General features: G+C 37.8%; 1 protein-coding gene across 2 annotated transcripts in view; it reads right to left on the reverse strand.

Annotated features, from left to right (window-relative positions):
* The window catches only part of INO80 (INO80 complex ATPase subunit), a gene marked incomplete at its 5' end in the record, with an annotated part of 102,910 nt that overhangs the window by 45,339 nt on the left and 32,891 nt on the right, over positions 1–24,680 (reverse strand). For both annotated transcript variants that reach the window (XM_082648866.1, XM_082648865.1), the window contains 8 exons: positions 3,047–3,187; positions 17,083–17,254; positions 18,052–18,145; positions 18,882–18,949; positions 19,968–20,101; positions 20,331–20,498; positions 23,211–23,296; positions 24,219–24,336. In XM_082648866.1, coding sequence (XP_082504992.1) covers positions 3,047–3,187; positions 17,083–17,254; positions 18,052–18,145; positions 18,882–18,949; positions 19,968–20,101; positions 20,331–20,498; positions 23,211–23,296; positions 24,219–24,336 — 981 coding nt within the window. The remainder of the gene's footprint in view (positions 1–3,046; positions 3,188–17,082; positions 17,255–18,051; positions 18,146–18,881; positions 18,950–19,967; positions 20,102–20,330; positions 20,499–23,210; positions 23,297–24,218; positions 24,337–24,680) is intronic.

The following is a 24,680-nucleotide window of genomic DNA, read 5'->3' on the forward strand; positions in this document are numbered from 1 at the left end:
CAAGTGGCCTTCCTGATTGCTCAGAAGCAGATGAAGCATGACATACCCATTCTTGCCTCCCCACAAATGGAAATGCATACACCCTTTAGTCCCACATGAGCAAACCCCTGTTTCTTGCTTCATTAACTTCCTAAACTATAGTATCTTCAGGGGCTGCCTCCTCAAGCATTCAGCGCGTCCTTCCTGAGGACACGTATATTCCTGCTCTAGCTCTAGGAAGCGTGACCGCTCCAAGCGCTTCAGTTTCTTTGTGTGATGAATTTCCAGGGTCTTAGTTTATTAACCCTGCAGAATGATTTCTTAAGCTAATGATAATTCCTTCCTTAGTGACACAGTTCTTCCTGAATTGACCCTAAAGTTTTCACAGTACGTGCCATGGAAATTAATTTGTGTTAACTCAATGCCAGGGTTGAGGCGTCAAAGGAAATCAGTTTCTCTCCACTGCAGATGGGTTAGAAATCAATATAAGATCATTAAAATACCTCATAAAATGTTGCCTTATTCACACCCCCGGCCTGATCTACAGATCTTGTGTGTGTATAAAACATTCAGACATGTTTAAAACTCTTCTTCCTGTCCTCCTAACTATGGGGTGATTACTCCCATTTCAGATTTAGCACATGCTACGTGAAGAAACTCTACAAATGTGGGGAGATGGGCTGAACAGGAAAGGGTGCTGGGGAGGAGCCCCTCAGCCAGATGAGAAAAGCTTCCTCCTGCTTCCTGCCTGCCACCACACCTTTAGGTTAACAGTCTTCTTCAAGTTACTATTGTTTTTTTAGGGAAACATCAGTACCAGGCATGATAGTTTAGACTTCAGGCTCCTCAGAAACAATACGTAAGTAGTACAGTGGGGGTCTGTATATGTAAGTATGTCAGAAGAGTGGGGTTATTCTTCAGAGTGGTTGGCTACAGAGCTTTTATTTTTTTTATTTTTATTTTTTTTTTGTGGTACGTGGGCCTCTCACTGCTGTGGCCTCTCCCATTGTGGGGCACAGGCTCCAGATGCACAGGCTCAGAGGCCATGGTTCACAGGCCCAGCTGCTCCGCGGCATGTGGGATCTTCCCGGACCGGGGCACGAACCCATGTCCCCTGCATTGGCAGGCAGACTCTCAACCACTGCGCCACCAGGGAAGCCCCGGCTATAGAGCTTTGAGTGGTATAAATGAAGAATTTTTATGTCCATAAATGCAGTTACAGTCCAGGGCAGTTCACTTTTTTTTTTTTTTTTTGCGGTACGTGGGCCTCTCACTGTTGTGGCCTCTCCCGCTGCGGAGCACAGGCTCCGGACGCGCAGGCCCAGCAGCCATGGCTCACAGGCTCAGCCGCTCCGCGGCATGTGGGATCTTCCCAGACCAGGGCACGAACGTGTGTCCCCTGCATCAGCAGGCGGACTCTCAACCACTGTGCCACCAGGGAAGCCTGGGCAATTCACTTTTTACTGGCTCTATAAAACACGGGGAATATGAGAAGTAAAAAATGTCTTGACATCCCTCTCTCAAAAATCTAGGCTTCCTCTTATCGGCCTCTCCATGTACATAACAGATTAGGAGAGTAAAAAGGAAACAACCATGCAACTATGAAGCCTGAAGGCTGCTTTCTATGCAAGCCCTTGGCTTTAGATGTTTTCTGGAAAAAGTGCTTTTCCCTAGATCAACTTAAGCTTCAAAGACCAAGAATGCTTTGGAAGAACTGGGTACCTACAAAACCCAAATACTTTCTGGAGAATCAATATAAATCAAACAAAGTTGATAATGGTAACAGAATCAAGTTTGTGTAGCACAGGACAAGCAGAGAAATCTAGGCAGGCAGGAAATCAATGGGACTCTACTGTCATCTCATTTCCATTCATCATCTTTCTTTGGATCCTCTGCCAGATTCTGACCTTTGATAACTTAATAAAGTTAAGGATGTAAGCTGATATAAATAATGGTAGAGAAATATCATCACAAAGAAGAATTAAAAGTCTCCACCTTCTTTGAATGGAACTGTGAAAACAGTAGGCTTGCTAGGATGAGCGAAGAAAACAAGATAAAAACACAGAAGGGTAAGAAAAGTCAACCTCTTAGAGTCTCCTGGCTAAATGAAAGTTGCCCTTAGAGCAAATGGAAACAAGCTGGAAAGACAAACTTGTTTTTGCTCTAATTGCAGTCTGGCCACATCTCTACTCTGCCTCTCCCCCTTCATGTACTGCTTCATGGTTGTAAGAGAGTTTCTGTCTGGCTCTGATCAGAAAGACATGAAGAGTGGAAGATGTAAGCGAAGTAAACAGCCACAGTGTGCCAAGGGGAGCCTTTGCAGCAACACTGTCGGCAATCACCAGAGTGCCCTGTTTTGATAAACAGGGTATCAGGAAGGATCTAACAGCTGTTCAAAGTTGAAACCACAATAGAAACTACTCCCAATCTGCGAACAAGACTACTACCACTGACTGGTGGATATGGCCCAATAGTCACTTTTCAGAGGGAACACACTTGTGAACCACAGTCCAGGCAGAGCTGCTGAAGAAAGCTAGAGAATACCATCTAAGAAGTTTCTTGATGCTGGAGTGTTATGTTTCCCTTTGTTATTTGGAGACTGTACTGAGGCAATAAGGCCAGATCAAATCTCCCTCCTAATCGGGCCCCCTCCTCTGAAAAACCCTCAAAAACCTCAACACAGGTGACAAATGGCTCCCTCTTCTATTCAAATATTCCACTGTTCCTGTCCCTGCTATTGGGTGATAACCTACCTAGTAACAGATGGCTTGCTCCCATGGTAGTTTAGAGCCCCAGGCTAAATGAGAGGAACTACACGGAAGCAACATCAGGGAAAGAAGTCACTTCTATTACCATACAACTGTTCTCAAACCAACACTATTCAAAGTGAGGAGTGCTGTCTTGGGAAAGCCAGGACCACGGATCTCCTTTCTAAATACCGAGCATTTATATGTTTCTCAAGGTCCAAATAGCTTAAAACAGTTCTGGTTAAGAAATGGATCCCTTGAAAACTGGTTTATTTCTTCAAACACCATCTATTTTATCTCTTCCCTCCTGCGGCACTTACTCGTGGACTGGCCACACACAAAAAAGATGGCAGCTCAGTGAGCAGGCAGCAACGAAGCGAGGAGGTAGCTGATCTCCGCTGATGGATGACCTGGTCTGAGTAGCCACTCACTGCTTTACAGTGGCTGCTGAAAACCAGAGACTACAAAACAAAAATGCAAATTAGTGCTACTGACAATTATTTAATGTAAGCAAAACAGAAAAAATATCACATATAATCAAGGTTCATTCTAATTTCAAACTGTGCTTTTAATAATGTACCTTAGGTAAATGTCATCTCTAATTCTGCCTTTTTCTGGAAGAGATTCTGTTTATTATAAATAGTTACAGCAAAATTTTCATTAGACAAAACAACATTTTGTGTATGTCGGGGAAGTTTGGTTCATTTGTTAAACTGTGGATACAAACCCATTTGTCTTGAGTTAAAAAAGATGACCAATAATATTTCCTCCTAAATTTTTCTTTTAGGCAGATCTGTTTAGTATTTCATGTGTGTACAACAGTGCAGTACAGCTCTAGCAAGGTTAGAAGTTCTATTTATTTGGAGATATCAATAAAAGTGGTCAGGAACAGGAAACAATATCTCTTTAGTTCCTCTAACCTAACTACCATTTAAAAAATTTAAAACTTACATTACTGTATCAATTCATTTTAACAGACTTAAAGCTCATGTTAAAGCTTCAGTTTGCAGCCATTCATATGAAAGATTTTCAAGTATGGAATGTTCACATACAAAGAATTTGTCAGTGGGATTACAATGTTGTATCAATATATTGCAGGTGCAGTTCTTTATTCAGTTCAATATTAGACATTTTATCTTTGGATCTCCATTCTCGATTATTTCATTTATTTGTCTTACTGGTTTCTCAAGGCAGGCTGGTAACCTAAATAATCATATGAATGAAGATAATACAAAAACTGCAAGAGGAACAGTAACCAGGACCCTCTGCAGGAGAATAACACTTATAATTCCAATACCGAAAGTGTCCAGTACCAAATCTCTTCAAAGCTTCTTTGTTTAGTATATATTTCCTCCTGAAGTACATGGGTTCTTCAGGATCACAGTTTGAAAGAAGCCATCTCAAGTTGTCTAGTAGGACAGGTGTATCATAATCTGCTTTCATGAAGCAATCAGCACCTTCTAAATAATGGGCATGAAAAAACTGAAAGGCTTTAAATGTTTCCCGCAGAGTTGGGACGTCTTCAGTGATTTCTAATCACACTGTATGGAAGTCTTTACAACACTTCAGTACAATGCTGGACTCATGTAGCTTTGATATGTTTGACATTTTTCTCCAGATGTTTAGGTCCCATCATTAACCAGAAAAGAACATTAATCTTCTGATATCGTTTTTCAACAATATCTGTGTTCTCATCTTTATGTTGGATAGCATCTGCACTGAGATTTATCCACCTCTCTACATGTTTATCTCCATTATCACCTGAATGCCTAGTGTGAGGATCATTATGAAGATTAATAGACCAGGTGTCACCCTGTTCTTCCAATACTGAATACTGACGAGCTAGGATCATTACTAAAAAAATCCTATTGCTGATACATAGATGAAAGTAAAAAAAAAAAAAAATGTATCCAATTTTCTTGTTTTCTGAAAAGTTCACTTCTGATTATTAGTAATAGCTCTTCTTTCCCCTCCTGAGGGTGAAGAGATGACACAAGCCTAGCAACCACTGCTCGTATCTGTCGTAGTTCAGGGCTGCTAGCTGGGGTGTCCACTGCCACCCGGGTGGCTGAGATAGCAGCAGTGGCTGGCCCAGAGACTTCTGAATTCTTTACTAACTTCTAAAGAGCAGTATCCGTTATCACTTTATCTTTGTAAAAGGAGCTTCTTATATTCCTATTTCTTATACTCCTAAAGAGCAATATCTAAACAATACTCCTAAAGAGCAATATCTAAATATCTTGCTCCTAAAGAGCAAGACTTCTGAATTCTTTACTAACTTCTAAAGAGCAGTATCCGTTATCACTTTATCTTTGTAAAAGGAGCTTCTTATATTCCTATTTCTTATACTCCTAAAGAGCAATATCTAAGCAATATCCCTCTCAGGGAGGGATCTCTTAAAGTCAACCTCATTTTCAGTATTCTTAAATGGCAAAATCCAACAGATAAGAGATGAAAGAATGCCCATTTCCTTCAATTATTTTCTCTCCAACACTGTAGTTATTAATAAGGGATACAACAATCACGATAGGGAGTCATTTTAACACAATATTTTGCTTGTGGTACCTTTCTGGAAAAAGTCTAATGATAATTTTATTTCCGGGGTGGTCATTCCTAAATTAGAACATGTTCACTTGTCTTATATCAGTTAGGTTAAGACAGGCTTCTCATTGGCAGTCACTAAATCAAGGTGATTTGTAGCTGATTCCAGATTTAAAAAGTGATTCACTAGCTCAACATACACAAGCCTTAGCTTTAGAGAAACCCTGACTACCCCCAGTACACTTCACTCAATCTATACTTTTCTAGATCATTTTCTCTTAACACTGGTTCCATCAAATCTTCCTTAGCACAGGTGGTCCTTGGTACCATACTATCCACATTCCCTTCACATAAGGACATGAACTGCTAGGTACTGCTAGATACAGAAAATTTTAATGCTTAATAGAGAAGAACACAAAGGACACCTTCGGCACCACTGTGTAGGATGCAGGGGGCGGGGGGGAGGGTGCAGAAAAGAAGATTCATTACTTCTTTAGTCTACTTTGGCCTAAAACAAATTAGAAAAAAAGAAACAATGTCACACAATGAGAGATGCGACTTGGTAATAATGTGGTCACAGTTTTTGCTCTTCTGTTGTCCCCTCCTCGTGTTCTTGAGTATCTTACTACCCTGTAGGCACTGGCAACTGTGTGTCTTGCTGCCAGTACTGCAATATACACACAGCAGTGAAGGAAGGCTTTTGTAGAGTCTTTTGGCACCATGCAAGTCTCAAGTGAAAAATAACAGGGCAGTATGATAGGCCCATCAGCTGTACACTACCTGCCACAGTGGAGCACAGAGAACACACAGATGTTTTCCCCTCAGATACATACTTGTCCACTTAACAAGGGGCCGTTCTTTGCTTTCCATGCCTTATTTAAAATTAAAAAGAATACTTATGCTAACGTTAGGTCTTCATTACTTAGAAATTAATTTTCTGTTTTTGCTCTTAAAGAACACGTCAAACTCAGATATAGAGAAAAGGTCTCACTTAAAATGAAAGGGTGTAATGTTTATAGATCAATTGCTAAGATTGCATGGATTCTATTTTCACAGATATTCTAAGTAACCAAACAAAAAGGGGGAAATAAAATACAGAAAAACTCTGAAAACAATGGCTTCCCAGAGCTTTCCACAAGGGGTACTGGCAGCTCTCATGATCTCAGGAAATGATGATACAGATACTGCAGTTGCAAATTAACCTCCAGTGGAAGAGTTTTTGGAAACTTCCTGTTTGGGGGATTCTTCATCAATAGCCATTCTAAGCTCTCTAAGCATTTAATAGAGTATAGTGTTTAAAACTTAAAACACACACCACTCTTTTCAAAATAACTCTTTATGCTTAGATTCTTTTGTATATATATTTTTAAATCTTTTTTTTTTTTTTTTTGACTGTGCTGTGTCTTAGTTACGGCCTGCGGGATTCTTTTTAGTTGAGGCATGCAGGATCTAGTTCCCTGACCAGGGATCGAAACTGGGCCCCCTGCACTGGGAGCGCAGAGTCCTAACCACTGGACCACCTGGAAAGTCCTGTATATTTTAAATTGCAAAATCTGAAATTCCCTCAATTTCTATAAGTTAGTTGGCTCACTAGAGTTGTAGAGTATATAAAGCTTTCAACATGTATAATGCCTAAGCAGACCATAACCATGACAACAGTTTCACTGGGACAGGAAATGAAGTTAATGCTGGTACTGTTTCTGCCAATTATCATTTTTAACATAGTATTTAACTGGATACAGTATAAAATCTGTTCTGCCTCCCCAAAAGATGGCTAAATGGTGTATTTCCTACAGATTCTGGTTTTTGTCTTTATTCTTCTGAGCAAAATAAGATTAAAAAGAAAAAAATTCATATGTGTGAGACTTGCACTCTAACCCTTGTAAAACTGTACAAGAAAGGAGCTCTGGTCAGAGCCTACAGTGGGGAGGGAGATTTGTGAGAATGAATTCATAAAATTTTTTAACTAAATGCTATTCCTTCTTGAACTCATCACCAGTAAAGCAGGGTAGAGAACAATGAGGTTAAGAGGACAACACAGAATCATGCTGGCTTTTGTTCTACAAGCATCACAAGAAATCAGAAAAGCATTCACGTCAAGTAAGAGACTTTAAAAGGCCCTAAACTTCGTTCAAAGTACCCTAAGTGTCATCTGATCCATGTCCTTAGCCTAGTTCCTAGTTCCTTGATGTTTTTGTACCATCCCAAAGCCAGCATTATGAGAATGGTACTTCCTTGAACTCTGTAACACAGAATTCAAATTTAATATTCACTGCAGAGTAATATTCACTGCAGGGTAAGAAGAAGAGTTTTATAGGCACACTCAGTGAGGGGAAGATCTCACTGTTCACATTCATTCACGTCCATGGGTGGCAAGGAAGATGAGAGGATTGGATTAGACTGCTGGATATAACTCAGGTAGTATGTGATTTAAGATAGCTTACCACGAACAAGATGACAACATGCAGGTAAGTCAACATTCATTAACTATCTCCTCAGAGGAATAAGAACAAAGCCTTCACCTTGATCTGATGATAGGAAGCTGTATTTAGGAGACAGGCTGCTGGAACAATACCTACTACTTTTCATAAAACAAATGAAGGCACAGCTACTTTTCATAAAACAAATGAAGGCACAGAAGAGAACAGGATGAAGGGTTTTCTGCAATAAGAGGATAAAGGTGAATATGGAAAAATTAATTCAAAGTTAATCTGGTAGCTCCAAAGGAATTTTACTCAAAATTATTTTTGAATAGTACAAGAGACCTGGCACTCGCTTCCAATTTTAGCATTTCCCCTTGTCTCTTCTCTCAGGTTTGTCTGCTTGAGAATAATCCCCAACTTTACTTTTAAGACTGATCTTGAACATGGAAGCTGGATTCATGTTCTCCCATCAAAACACTGAAACATAAATTTGTGTTTACTTTACGTATTAAACAAGGCTACTCTACTTCACAGTATCACAAAAGAAAGCAAAACAAGGATTTGGAGAAACAGCATCTCTTCACCATTATGTTTACAAATAATCAAAGTTACATAATCAGAACTAAGTTGGCAACTCAAATGAAAATGCAAGATACAGAAAAAAACAGAGCTTGCAATGAAAAAAAATTTGCTCACAAGGAGTTAGGGCTTCTGAGCAATGAATTTCGGTTGAAGATGAACGGCACATATTATACTGCATTTGCAGTAGCTAATAAAACTGTGAACAGACAGGTAACATGGAGAACAAGGAGAGGTGATACCAGCATCCCTTCCAATTTATGAACTTTCATAGCGTCACAGTCAGAACCCATCTGTTGCCTAAGCCAAAATCTCAGAACAGGGAATACCAAAACAAACGTGGTAATGAAGTAACTAATACAAAAGGCATTGAAGCTCCTCCTTGCTCTCTCTCTTGAATCACTCACTCTGGGGGAAGCCAGCTGCCATGCCATGAGGACACTGAAGCAGCCCCATGGAAAAGTCCACACATCGAGGAACAGAGTCCTCCAGACAACAGCCAGCACCAACTTAACCAGGCATATAAGTGAGCTAAACTGGAAGCAAAAACTACGGCTCCAGTCAATCTTTCAGGTAACTGCAACCCTAGCTGATATCCTGACTGCAACTTCATAAGATTTTCTGAGTCGGAATCACCTACCTAAGCTGCTCCCGAGTTATTAACCAACATAAACGATGAGATATTAAAAATGTTCATTGTTTTAAGCTGCTAGATTTGCGGGTAATTTGTTATATAGGTATAGGTAACTACTACAGGGGCTAATATCCACAACTGATACCCTTTTGAAGATGTCTAAAAAGTAGCTTCTTTCTGCTGGTATATTTCTCACTCCCAAGAAATGCCTCTAGCTCTCAGCTCAAATGCAGGGCAAAAATAACTAATGTGCAATAAACTCAATGCATGATCAAACAAATTAGCAATGCCACCCATATTTCCCAACCTCCAAGGAAAAGTTAGAACTCTTCACAAAATTCTATTTTAAATACAGAGGAAGACTATACTTCTAATTTTAGGGTGGAGGACATTCCCTCAGATAACAAAACACAAAGTTCCAAAGGGAAAAACAACACTAATACAATGCACCAAGACTTACTAAGTCATTCAGTAAACATTTATTTAACCTTGTAAGTGCAAGGTGCCTAAAATAACCCGACCACAAAGACAAGAGGGACTATGTCCAAACATCTAAATTCTGTTCTCACACTTGGGGGGGAAAAAAGAAATGAAGAAAAAAAAGAAAGAAAAAAAGTAACAGAATTGTGGGGGGTTTTTGGCCCTGACACGCAGCACGTGGGATCTTAGTTCCCTGACCAGGGACTGAACCTGTGCCCCCTGCACTGGAAGTGTGGAGCCTTAACCACTGGACCACCAGGGAAGTCCAAAAATGACAGAACTGTTTAACAGCACTTTTTTTTTCATGTTAAGCTTGGTTTCAGTCTTTCTGCACATTGTAAAATATTCTTTGTATTAGAGAAGTATCTTTCTATTAATTATAGAGCTCCTACCTGTATTCACTGGTTTTCTACCATACAAAAAGGATAGTTAACCACTTTTGCATCCCCTATCAATCATCTTTCGTGCATGTTTGATTTCCCTCTTAGCTGCCTTTTCTTCTTTTTTCGTCTTCAAATCTGAGTCTCCTCTCTCTTACAAACTCAGCTTTTAGTTAAAACCAACTGTCCCTCCTGAAATGTCTTCCTATTCTTTTTAACTGTTACACTTCATTACCTATTTCCTAACCAGAATCCTTCTCCTTGTAAATCCCTGCACCTGGGCCTCCTCTGTTATATCTGCACTCGTAACATCAAAGAGCTCCTAATTCATTCCTAAGTGTTCACTTTAAACTTGATATAGAATTCAGCACTCCCTCTGAATCCTCTCTTGAACTCTGGGTTTTGGAAGTTATTCCTTCACTGCCAATGCTCATCCATATCCAAATCAGAGTCCATTCACCCTTTCTTCACCATCTTTTGGTTACAACTATTTCTGTTGGGTCCTTTGTACCTGATACTTGGAACTTTGGTTTAATACTCTCCTTAACATGGATTCCCACATCCAATCTTTCTTGTTATCACACTCTTGAGATTAGTCATCAAGTACCAATGGCAGAGATCCCCACTGATGTGCTGTAATGACTTGAATGATTTAACAGCCTTCCTAAAACCAACTACCTGATTATTCCTTCCCATGGCTTGACAGTAGCCACCAAAACTTTATTCCCCCAGGATTACAACAGTATCATCTATTGAAGAAGGTGAGCCAAAAAAGGGCTGAAACTCCTGGTTTAGTATCTAAACCCCAATAGACTGGCATTCAAAGATTCCTTGGGAGAAAAGGTGACTTACCTTTCTGGCCTTTTTTCTCACTACTGCTCTGTATTTTGGCTCAAATCTTCAACTTGGAAAATCCTTCCTTCTACCCAGGGTCCCTACCACTCAAGATCCAACTTAAACAATACCATTTCTATAAAAGAGTTTTTTGTCCATTTTAACCTAAAGTGATCTCCTATCCTGAACTTTACCACTAATCATCTATCATTATTTTGGCAGTTAATTATGTTTTCTTTCATCTCTGATCTTGAATCATTTCTATTTTTAAAGTCCTTTTAACTTTGTGCATGTCTTTTTACTATATACATGAATGAGTTTTCAAACCAGAAAATAAGAGACCATGACTGTTAACACACCTTGCTCACAATAGGCACTGATGCGTGACACGTTTGTAAACAACATTAATTACAAGTGCTTTTTCTCTGTGGGAGTAGACTGACACTGGGAGGAGGCTATTATGAAAGAACATTAGAAAAACCCCAACCCTTAAGCCAAGATCACAGTCAACCACTGCAGATTCAGTCAATCAATAAGCTCTTCTGATATACATACAAATTAATGGACCCATTCACTCAATCCTATTGGCCCTTGGGATCAAACAAGTGAAAACAGCAGGAGAGAAAGAGTGAAGAGTGTATGGAAAAAAATAGTACTTTCTCCAGTAAATAGTGTGTCCTCCCCTCTATTAACATTCCTTACTCAATTAGCCTTCTTTTAACTGCCTGGATCAGTGGTCTCCAGAGAAATTACATGCAGGCTTCACAATGTAAATAATATTAATATGCTATTATTTATGTATCATTTTAAAAGAAATAATGCACAGGTATTGGCAAAATGGATAAAGAATGTTTTAGTAATAGGGGACATAATCAAAAAACATGGGGCTACTGGCATTGCTGAAAAGAGTTTAAACTAAGATAGATAAGCTGATTCAAAATTTACATGAAAATGCAAAAGGCCAAGAACAGTGAAGGCAATATTGAAGAAAAACAAAGCTAGAGGACTGGTGCTACCAGTTATCAAGCCTTATTATGAAGCTATAGTTATTAAGATAAAGTGGTACTGGTCAAGGATAGACAAATGGACTAATGGAATAGAACAGGGTCTAGAAACAGACCCACACATATACAGCCACCTGTTTGACAAAAATGATGCTGCAGTGCAACAAGGATGGTCTTTTCAACAAATGAACTTGGGTCAAAAGGATATGGATATCTGTAAGTCAAAAAATGACAACCCATAACACAGACTGAAAACCCAGTTTCTTGTAGATCCGAATGGTAAATCAAAAAAACCTTTGGAGAAAAACAGAATTATCTTTATGACCTTGGTAAAGGCAAAGATTTCTTCAACAGGACACAAAAAATGCTAACGATTCAACAGAAGACAATATTTAGAGTGATAAAGTAAGCTACAGAGTAGAAGACATCTGCAATACATAAAGAACTACAAAACACCATGAAAAATACAGACAGACTAACAGAAAAATAAGCAAGGGTCTCAAATAAGCACTTCATAAAGGAGGTTATCCAAATGGCCAATGAGCATTAGAAAAGGTACTCAAATCATTATTCATAAGGGAAATATAATTTAAAGCCACAGTGAGATACTACCACATAGAAGGACTAAAATGAACAGACAAAACAATGTCACATTCTGGCAAGGACATGGAGCAACTAGAACCTCTTATACACTGTTAATGGGAATGAAAATGGGCACAACTGCTTTGGAAAACTGTCTGGCATAACCTATTATAGATGACCATATGCATACCCTATGACCCAGCAATTTGACTACTAGATATACATACCCCACAAAATACATATGAATTTTCATTAAAAGGTGTGTACAGTAACGTTCACAGCAGCACTATCTGTAATAATAAAAACTATAAGCCACCCAAACATTTTGCCTATAGTAACTCTTACAGGGAGGACACTGGGAGGAACAATGAATGGAAGTGGGCACAAAGGGGCCTCTGAGGTAAAGTTCTGACAGTGTTTTGTGAAGTTATCAAGCTGTATGTACACTTATGATTTGTGCACTTTCCTATATGTATGTTAGTATCTCTAGAAGAATAGCCAAGGCAATAAGAAAAAGGTTTATATTTTTTTAATATAGTATACCTATTACTTCTCTCTGTCTCTCTAATCTCCTTGGCCTGTTGTTTACTAAAGGAAAGCAAATGGTCATATTTTCAGAATCAACTTAGCTGCTTCTTAGACTCATGAATTCAAACGGTTATTAATTAATTTCATTAGAAAAAAATTTTAACTCTCTAATAATTGATTAGCGTTACTGGTTATCATTTCCAAGTTTTCTTCCTACCTCCTTAAGCTTTTAAAGATGGACCCACATTTATATGTCAGTCCTTTTCTAATCTTTCAAGACTTTTCTTTGTCTTCCTGAGGTTCTAATTCACCATATGAATGATAGCAAATACCTCTCAAGTCATATTTTCAGGACATTTGCTAAAACTAGTAAGCACAATTTTAAGTTTGTTTTCTGTGAAAATAAAAAATTTTCTCTCTGATTCCACAGTAGTAGCGTCCCTGTATAAGTAAAGGAATCTTCCAGATGATCTGTAAATTGTATTAATAATGCCAGAAGTATTTTTGTAGATTTCAATGACAACAAACAAGTCATGTCAGGAAAAGGCACAAAGCACATACATGATGAATTTATCCCACACAAAGCAACAAACAAAAAGAATCCAAGACCCTGTATCTAAATCCAACTGACAAATCCAAACATCAGCAAGACAGATAATTATTACATTTAAGTCTCACCACTGCTGTCCATACTTGAAGAGTTACCTTTGAAAAAAGGCTCATTTTTGTCAATCATATTTTTGTGAAAAACTGTAAACTGGCAGGATTACAACAGACTATGAAATCTGGATGTGTGTTTCTGATGTGTGTATGTATGCTAAAATACCATGCATCTTAAGTTTTAGCTTTTATACTCTTAACAAAGGAATTTTGGGAATCTGTTGTAAAGGATTAGGTGTTCAAAATTTCCTTCTCTATCCTTCTTTGCAAAACAGACAATGTAATATTCTCTAAAATACTTCTTGAATAAGAGAAAAACTCAGTTCGGGACTTCCCTGGTAGCGCAGTGGTTAAGAATAAGCCTACCAGGGCTTCCCTGGTGGCGCAGTGGTTGAGAGTCCGCCTGCCGATGCAGGGGACACGGGTTCGTGCCCTGGTCCAGGAAGATCCCACATGCTGCAGAGCGGCTGGGCCCGTGAGCCATGACCGCTGAGCCTGCGAGTCTGGAGCCTGTGCTCCGCAACGGGAGAGGCCACAACAGTGAGAGGCCCGCGCACTGCAAAAAAAATAAAATAAAATAAAAAAGAATAAGCCTGCCAGTGCAGGGTACATGGGTTTGAGCCCTGGTCCAGGAAGATCTCACATGCTGCGGAGCAGCTAAGCCCGTGTGCCACAACTACTGAGCCTGTGTTCTACAGCTCGCGAGCCACAACTACTGAGCCCGCATGCCACAACTACTGAAGCCCACAAGCCTAGAGCCCGTGCTCCGCAACAAGAGAAGCCACCGCAAAGAGAAACCCATGCACCGCAATGAAGAGTAGCCCCCGCTCACTGCAACTAGAGAAAGACCATGAGCAGCAAGAAGACCCAACGCAGCCATAAATGGAAGGAAGGGAGGGAGGAAGAGAGAAAGAAAGACTGTTTGGAGAAACCAGTGTGAGAAACAGTACAATAGTGGTAAAAGGCATATTCTAACAAAGCCATTCTTGGGGGACAGTTCTCATAATAAACTACTTTGCTCAAGTCTGAATTGGGTTTTTTCAAAATTACTTAACTTTATTTATATTATCTCTGAATAGGAGGGATATAACAGGTACATGCCAAAATATACTAAGACAGAGATGGACCTTGATCACTAACTACATGTCAGCGTAACTCTGCAATGAAATGTGCATATTGATCTCAGAGTGACTTCTGGTGGTCTCGTTCATATTCAGAAAGTGAGACCTTCCTTAAGTCCCAAAATGTCAGTTTCTTTCCTTTCTTACTATTAAAAAGAATGATCCAGAATCTTTCTATATGGTGACTTTCTTTACCTAGTCCCCTTGCTATTCTAATATCATGCAGTCACTGAATGCTGTATTTTTCAAACTGTGAGTAGTAGGGTCATGAAATCATTTTTTAGTAGCTTCCAAACTAACATTAAGAAAAACAAAAGGAAAAAACTCTGTGCACTGAAGGAGGGTAAATACTGTTTTGTGAATATTTTGTCTTAAAAATTTATGGATGTGTAATATTTATATATGTATGTAATATCTGATATATCTACATAACTACAGATGGTGTAAAATATTCTTGTGAGTCATGGTCAGACTTCAAAAGCCACAGATATAATGGGCTTTATTATATTTTTATTGTTACACATGGAGCTTCAACAAAATGATTCTTCATTCAGAACCCAGTCTAACCTTTAAGGCTAGATATCATGTAAAGATTATTCTGCTTAGTTGAAAGCAAATATTTCTTAGAACAGATATACCAACCAACTCTGGCAAGATACACTGGTATTTCAATATATGTATTTTGGAGATAAGGATGGTGAGACCAAAAGCAGAACAGTATCTCTACACATACATGATTAGCTTTCAGCTACCTGTGGCTCCGTAACTCAGTGTACATTCTAAGCCACTACAAGAGCAAAGGTCTATCTATAACACAAAATAAAAGTAAAGAAGAGGACATGGAAGTGAATCTAACTTTGGAAAAACCAGTTTCACATAAAGCATATTGCCCACATCTAAATTTCTCAGGAAATTAACTGATATAAGCACCTCACTGAACAGGTGATCTGAACATACTACTGTATTTTCATAAAGCAGAAGACTACAAATAAGTGATGCATATCTTTCAGTGTTAAGTAAGATGCAGGTATCTACATAATAGAGCATAAAAAACCCCTGGGAGAATGGTGCGCTCTGTACCAAAAATAAAACTAGTAAAAAAATTTTAACTGTAGTAATATAGAGTACCAAATGTAAGGAAATTGGTCTACAGAGGTTAAGCAACTCTTCATTAGACATATCAGTATTCACTAGTAGGAAGTCACCTTGCCACAACTGACTATATTATTCCAAACAGGCTGGAACCCAATTCTATTCTCCTTCTGCATTAACGATCTTATCTTCAGAGTCCAAAAAAGTATATGGAGCAATGCTTGAGAAACCAACTGGGAAAACAGAAGAAAAGGAAATCATACGGGTTCTCCAGTATACAGAGGGCAAATAACCAGATGCAGCCAAAGAACATCCTACATTCGATAGCTGTATGACTGATGACACATTAAATTTTCTAGAGGATACAAAGAAAAAGTTCTACCTTCTAAACTTTTAATCTAGTTGAAGAACTACAACATATAAACATACAAGTCTCTTACTAAAACTCTCCAGTGTTACACCCATTTCATTCAGAATAAAACCCAAATCCTTAGCATTAACTTATGAGGCCTCACATGATCTGAATCTGCACCTATCACCTATCACTTATTTCCTATCCCTTTTCCCCTTACCTACTATACAACGGCAAACAGTTATATGAAAAAGTGCTCAGCATCATTACTTTCCATGGAAATGCAACTGAAAACCACAAATTCAAAATAAATGGGCCAACAATACCAGGGGTAGGCAAGATTTACAAGAATAAATCTCTCACATTGCTGGTGGGAGTTTAACTTTGAAAAACCATTTTGGAAAAATGTTTGGCAGTGGGAACTAAATCTAAACATACGTATACGTGATGATACAGCAATCCCATTTAGTTGCAGGCCGCAACTAACACCTGATGCAGCCAAATAAATAAATAAATAAAAACAGTACAATAATAAATTGTGATTAGAAACAGACAATGGAACACTTCATAGCATTAAAAAAGAATGCTACAGTGCAACATGGATGAATCTTACAGACATAATAATTGAGGGAAAGGAGCCAGACACAAAAGAGTACACACTGGATCATTCCATTTACATTAAGTTCAAAAACAGGGTAAAATAATCTGGGATGATAGCAGTAGAATAGTGATTACCTTTATTTGTTGATTTGTTCTGAACTAGAGGTTTCAAATGGGAAGAAGTATGAGGGAGACTTCTGGGTGCTGGAAGTATTCTATACCTTCATCTAGGCAGTTGTTACACAAGTGTATACACATGTATAAATTCAAAGAGTTGTACACTTAAGATCTGTGTACTTCACAGTAAAGTTATATACAAAACATATATTAAATATATATATATATATATACACACACACACACACACACACACATACATAAAATGTCTATTAAGTGATATGTAATAAGCTATAACACTACACTGTTCCCACTTCTCTGGGAACTTTCTGACTCCCTCAGGTCTTCATTTACTTTATTACTTTTATTGATTCAAAGAAAAGGGAAGGGAGTACTAAACAGATAACTGATGCTGAAACAATTGCTTACCTTTAACAAAGGGCAGCTGGAAAGGTTGGGAAAGGAGAGTGGAAAATTAACCCCAAGAAGGAAATCCTTGTTTCTCAGATATTTCTGCTGGCTCTCCCCTTCTGGCTCTCCCCAGGAGCGCAGCTGATGGAGCCTGTAGGAGGCTTTCAGAGACAGGAAAAGAGCTAACCATCTGAAACAAACCACAGCAGACATGCTTATTCAGTGCTCCATGGAGGGCTGAGGGTAGTTCATAGCAGTGAGGAACCTTGTCTCTCATTAACATGTCTCTTTTGTAAATCTTGAACATTTTAGACACAGCTCTTTCCTACTTTCAGATAAAGCCATTTCATACTTTTGTTCTATAAATTCTATCTTTGGCATGAATTGGTGTGCTACTATGAAAATGAAAATCCTCTGTAAAGCTCCTCTCAGAATTAAGGAATATTCAACTCTATCACAAAAACTGTAATAAAAACATCCTTATACTAAGGAGATAGCCTCTCCTAATGAGGTCACTATTTTTTACACAAATACAAAGTAATAAATTAAGTAACAGCCATTATTCCAAAGAATAAGAAAAGAGAACTAAGCTTCCCTGAATACATAAGGCAGGCTATGCTGCAATCACTACTAACTAAAGGAATCATCAGTCATCATTTGCCCTGTAGAAACAAATAAAACAAAGTAGTCTACCTAGAAATTAAGAAGAATTGAAGACCTTCTGGTAGCATTTGGGAGAAGAGCCTAAATAGTTTTTATTTAAGGTATATCACGAAGCATCATGCAATTATTAAAGGATCAAAAGTATGATTTCCTTATAAAAATTTTAATTCTTTTTTTTTTTTTTTAAATTTTAATTCTTAACAATACAAAAAGAATGAGAGGCTCTGTAAGATGACATAATAGTAAATATTTAATTTCACAGTATTCGACCTTCGCCCCTGATTATTCCCAACTGCTCTCTCAAACAATGAGCAAACTTCTCACCTGGCCAAAAGTCCCTGAAGCATGAGGTTTGCCATTTCAGCTGGAGATACATCAATAAAGCGAAGGAAAGAGAAACAGCTTTCTTCATTAACACCTGGAATATCAAAGGACAAAGTTAAACCCAACAGAAAACCAAGAGGCAATACTCAACTAAAGCCTGCTGAACTGCTGAATTTTGACTTAAGAATCAAAAACTATTTTAAAGGTTCCAATACAGCCACTTTGATATTAGACAGTATGTCATATTTTTGTACTACAATCATAAGTAGAAGAGGCAGACCTATGAGATATGGCATATATGGGCCAGAGTGGAGTTGGCTCATCAGTTACCTCTGGGGTTTTGGATTCTTGGCTAACTGCCTTCCTCTTTTTATCGTGCCAGGAAAAAAAAAAAGAAAAGGAAAACACAGAGGTGTTTCTGAACCTCTGCCTTAATACTTTGGACAATGCTCAAAGTCGAGCAGCTTCCTTTCCTTAAACTAAGGAGGAGGGACCTAAGAGTCCCACACTAACAAGAGTCCTGCATTGTCTCTATCACACCTCTATTCAGAGGGTGTAAAAAATTCTTAAGAGGCAGGTATAAAATAAAGATGGAAGGTCAATCAAAATGGAAAACAATTAATCCAAAAAAAATTTTTATTGCTTCCTGTTATAGCCAAAAAGCCTAGCATCTATAGATGAAGACAACTAATTTACTTAAATCTTATCAAGACTTTATAAATAAAGGCCTAGAATTCACGCAAAGCCACTACTAGTTCCAACTTAGCAAAACAAAGAGCATCCTGATAAATCCTTGGCATTCTTCCCTTCTCAAATATCAAAACACCTACCTTTTCTGTGAAACAGAGACTGCTGGACATAGTCCGGTGCAAATGGAGAAAGAAGAACCCTTAACCACCTGTAAAGTAAGTAAATAAAATAAATCCAAACCCAAATATAAATATCAGGAACTTAACTAAACTGGAGGTTCCAAACTAAAAGAATCATTTAAGGTTTGAAACTGTTTCTACTTCTGAGAAGTTTGTTGCCAGACAAAATCATAACATATATGTCAGAAAGTACTAAGTACTTAATAAAGGTAGTAGATTATAATACAAGTTCAAAGTGGTCTCATTTTATTTCAGAGAAGCACAATTCTAGCACTGCAAGTTGCTATATACTATATTAAACAAAAAGCACTACAACTCTGGTTGTTTCCCCCTCCCCATCTAGTTAAGTACTCGCCTGAAGCTATCACAGACAAAGAATTCCTAAAATGAAACCCAAGAAATGTGTCTCAATTTCAATAATATCAGGCTAGATGTTGTTGATGATTATTTTGAAAGTACTGTTTATATTGTCTCTCTACAGAAGGAGCGTTCTAAATCTATGGTTCTCAAGTGCAGGTGTGCACAAGAATCCTTTGGGAGCTTGTTTAAAAATCCAGAAGCCAGGGCCACCCTCACTCGGAGGTGCAGAATGTACATACACAGCCATTTTCTGAATGGAAATGGTTTCTAGCATATTACCATTAACAATCACTTCACTTTTACCAAATCTGTGACTGCTGATTCTGGGAAGAAGATAAATTTGATTAATTTGAAATCCAATCAGTTCTTCCACAAGTGCTATTCCAAGTGTATAAACCATCACAAAGCCATTTCAGTACTGAGGCAGAGACATTTGCTGATCTCTCTTGGTACAAGTACATATTTGTACACAGGTGCACATTCCTCACTCAGAAAGGCAACTGGAAGTGCCAGTTAAATTCCTGATAGTGCACAGATCCTATCACAAGATCCCTCAACAAATAGTGGTCCACCCATTGCTTAAATACCTCGTTGTGAAACTCACTCTCAATTAAATTTATCTAAGCCACAAAACCCCAAATTATACAAAAACACTCTTAGAGCAAACAGATATTAATATTTGCTCACCTGTCTCGTGAATGGTTGAAGACCCTGATCTGTCCGTGACGGTAGATAAACTTTGAAATCTGGTATGGCTTTAGGGAAATATGAAATGGAGACCAAGTTTCTTGTCGTTCAAATAACTCTGGGTGATTACACACCTAACAGGAAAGGAAATGATAAGACAGTATTGTCATGTGCAGACATCACTCTATGAAACGATGGAGGAATCCCAAACCCTACATGTTTACCTTTATGAATATATACTTTCCCATTTTCATCCTTTTTTAACTGCCTTTGTTTATTTGGCATCAAGGCAAGATAGAGCCTTTTTTCTTGAAGTGGGTTAATAATAAAGACAACTCCAAGGCAGCTGACATAAGCTCTTACCTTCCTAAACTGCATGACCAGATTCATGAGGCTGCTGGTGGTTGTCTGTGCTTGCTGGGTAGAGCCCATAGAAGACTGCAATAAATCCTCAATGGAAATTTTGTTCTTTAGTGCCTGATATAGCAGCTTCTGTCGGCTGGTCAGTTGGCAATACATTAGAATCTCAATCTAAAAATCAATAAGGACATTTATATTTTGAAAAGAGTTTGTAAGAAAACGCAGTATCAGCATAAAGTTGGAAACTCATGCAAGGCAGATTATGATTGGAAAAAACAATATACATATTTCTAGAAACTCAGTATCTCTATAAACCTGTGATATGGCTAATTATCCAGAAAAATGTGCCTTCTTTGACCCTCTTCCCTTGTCACTCACTCTACACTCTGTCCCTGGGCGACCTCTTCCATTTCTAATAACCCCAACTACCGTCCATCACAGTGACTTGCAAAAATATATTTCCCAACATCCCCAGCCCAATATTTCCAACTACCTACCATAATAGTATCACTCAGAGTCTGCAGCAATTGCATTTGTGACATATCAGAAAAAAATTCTCTTTCACAATTTACTTAATTTATTAACAGCATTATCACTCAGTTGCCCAAACAGAAACTTCAGTCACCTCTGATTTTTTCTCTCTCATACCCCATGTTCTATCATTTCCTAAGTCCCTCAACTCAACCTGGAAATCTACCTCTAACCACCTTTTCTGACCATTCCCATTGCTTTAATACAGGATCTCATCATATCTAATCTATACTATTACTGTGGGAGCTTCCTGCCTCTAGTCTCTCCTGGTTCCAAGAAACTTTCCATACAAATCTTATAAGGTACTCAACTGCTGAAAAACCTTCAATGTAAGTTACTGCCTATAGTAAAATATTAAAAATTCTCCTGTAGGCAGAGGCCTCCCATAATCTAACTCACCATATTATCCCAATCTCATCAAGTCCTCCTATATATATTAGCTACAACAGTCTGAATAATGTTTGCCAAACATGCTGCCTATTTGAATATTGTTCTACCTTTGTTCACTCTTGTTGCTTAGCACCCCTTCCTACCATATTTTCCTAGTAAATGCCAACTCATTATTCCAGATCTAGCTCACATGTCATCTCTGCTTTGATACCTTCTCTAACCTTCCCTAATAGAACTACTCCCTTATCTATGTTCCCATTATATTTCACATAGATAATCATTGCATATCTTACGATACAGTACTAGCTATTTATGTATTCATCCCCCTTGGAAATCTGAATAGAACCTGGAAGCTGCATCTCTACGGACCAGTTGCTGGCAGACAGTAAGAGTTCAATAATACTACTGAACTATACTACTGAACTATACTATAAATACTATTGAACTATACTATGAATACTATTATTTATTGTATTATAAATAATATACTATTTAATAACAGATTAGAAACATTACTGATGTTTAAGAAATTTATACTCTGCACAGTGGTTAAGAACCATACGTCTTTTGATCACCTCCCTAATGACCACTAAATAACAGACATTATGATACTGCTATTGTTTTTAAGCTGTTTCTGATATAAAGGCCTCAAGGATCCATTTTTTTATAAAGTGCTTTCTATCAGGTACACATCTGTGTGAACTACTATTCAGTTAAAATCAGCCAGTTTCACAAAGCAGCCATAAAGATTTTTTTAAAAGGAATAAAACAAAGGTACACTTCTATTCCTTTTTTTTTATTTTTTTTTATTTTTTTAATATATTTTTTTATTCCTCTCTTTGAAGGTGTACATCTCCACCACAATCTTGTAAGAGAGTTACTAATTTCAAAATGATCCAGCCTTCTGGCAGTGACAGAGAGAATCACCTGATATTATCAAGAACTTGGAAAGATGCTTTTTATATAGACAGCAGAACTGTGAGGAACAGGTGCAATCTATGGGAGATGGGAAAATACCCCAAAGGACTGGGAACTGGGTGAAAAAAGAAGGAAGGAAAATATGGGGAGGATTCACAAGAGATAATAGAAAACTACAGAAGTCTGGTAAGATCCAAAAAAACATTATTTATAAACCAAAATTACTGACTTTTTATGAGAAAAAATATTACAACCCAAAACACATTGAACTTCTAAATCTATCTCTCAGTCTGCAGAAATACAGGAGACAGAGGAACATGTTAGATAACACCACAATGATGCAACCAGCAAAATCCAGTATGTGGGAAAACTCTACAGGACAAACAACTCGGTTTCTTCAACAAAGAATTGCAAGGGGAGAAAAAGTAGGGTGGGACTAAAAGATGCTTAAAAGACATAGCACCCAAATACTATGTGTGGACCTTGCTTGGATTCTGGTTTCAAAAGCTGAATACTTTTTCAAAGAGAGAGAAAGAAAAAAGCATACACAAAGACAACTGGGAATATCTGAGCACTGACTGGGTATGTGATACTACAATGAAATAACTGCCTTTTTTAGTAGAGGTGATAATGATATGTGAATATGTATTTTAAAAAACAAATCTTTTAGAGACACCCATGAAAATATTTATAAATGAAACAAAAGACAACTGGGATCTGCTTCAGAATAATGCAGAGGGGTGAAAAATTGTCATGAGTTGATCATTTAAACTATATGGAGTTCATTATACTCTTTTTTCTACTTTTGTAATGTTTCAAACTCTCTGTAATAAAAAGTATAAAACAAGAAGAAGAAAAAAACTATTACTTGCCTTCATTATTTGACTCATTTTAAGTCTTCTTTGACCCTCTCAAGTTTAAAGGTCTCCTATCAATCAAACTAATTACCCTTCAACTAAACATTTACCAAGGAATTTCTTTTCACCCTGGAACCCTAGGTTGGTGCCTATTAAGGCATAAACTCACAAGGTCTTCTTTCCTTACCTTGTCAGACAATTCATTTTCCACATCTTTCTTGATTCTCCTCAGCATAAATGGCTTCAAGATCATGTGTAAGCGAGAGAGTTGATCTGAAATGCCAGGAGCCCCACCGACAAATAATACATTATATCAATTTAACACAAACAAAAGAAATATCATGACCACCCTTCACTAAACCATTCTAACACCTTTTGGCTCAATGATTTTCTACAAGAAGACAAACAATCGCAAGGAGGAAGCCAAGGGATCTGAACTTTCCACAACGTCTTCCTGGAGTCAATTGTGCAAATGCATTTTGCTCTCGTTTACTCAAACCAGTAAGGATGGCTTTGTTTTTATTAGAATTCACCTTTACAGTGTTTTAGGAACATTCTATCAATAATAGGGTTCTCAGACAGGTCTAATGCAAGCTATCTGGGACTCCCAGTGTTCCCCAAAAGTCATTTTTTCAATGTATATCAGCAAATGAACAACATGTAGTATAAGAAATTACTTAAAGACTTTTCTAATAGTTAGTAGGTGGCACTTCATGTTATGTAATAATACCTCATAACTCTCTTAAAATATTAGTCAAGAGGTAAAAAGAAATTGATAAACAAGGTTAAAAAATGTTTACAGAAGAAACAAATCCTAATATATAGAGAAAATAACAAAAATTATCCTTCTAATATTTTCTGGTTTTATCACAGGCAAAAAGTCTTACCCCATTCCACAAAGAATATAAAATTTTTCAGGATCTACGTGGAAAATGAGGATTTCGTAATCCAAAATGTGAATTTTGCCTGTTCTGCCTTGATCAGTCAACACTACAGGAGCATCACTTGAGTTAGTCCTTTTTGGACTCTTTTAAATATGTACAAAGCACATAATTATTTTAAGAGAGAAAAAACTTTTCTCTCAGATCCTTCTATGCATACCAGAAGAAAAATTCTTCATATACAAGAAAATACAGAATTATGTAGTTGCCTACACTAATAGGTAGAAAGAATGAATGTTCATAAAAGTACTCACTCTCATCTATGGCAGATTTGTTTTCAGCGTGGCTCTCAATGTCCTTGGAAAACCATTCATTAAATTCCTCATGTGAATCAAATAATGTTGGCATAATGAAATGCAGCAGAGCCCAGAGCTGGAAACAAACAAAAAGCAAAATAACTATAGAGCAACAAAACGACAGTATGTGAAGACATGATGAGAGTTTGGAGAGAGAAAGAGTGAAGTTGCAGGTCTGTGTATCTGTGTCTAGGAGCATGTGTATGTGTGAGTAAGTGAGAGAGAATGAGTGTGTAAGCACACTGCCTCATCAACCAACTCTAATTCTATAAGGTACTATAGCAAAAAACTATTTTTCAATTAATTTCCCACTGAAAGTCTGAAAGCGCAAGTCCTGCTCAGCTTGTGCAGTGAGATAGTTTAAAAGATCTTATATAAAGATCCATTCCACAACTGAACACAGTCTGAGGCAGCATAACT

This window comes from Grampus griseus (assembly GCF_964374135.1).
Source record: "Grampus griseus genome assembly, chromosome: 2".
NCBI classification, from domain to species: Eukaryota; Metazoa; Chordata; class Mammalia; order Artiodactyla; family Delphinidae; genus Grampus; species Grampus griseus.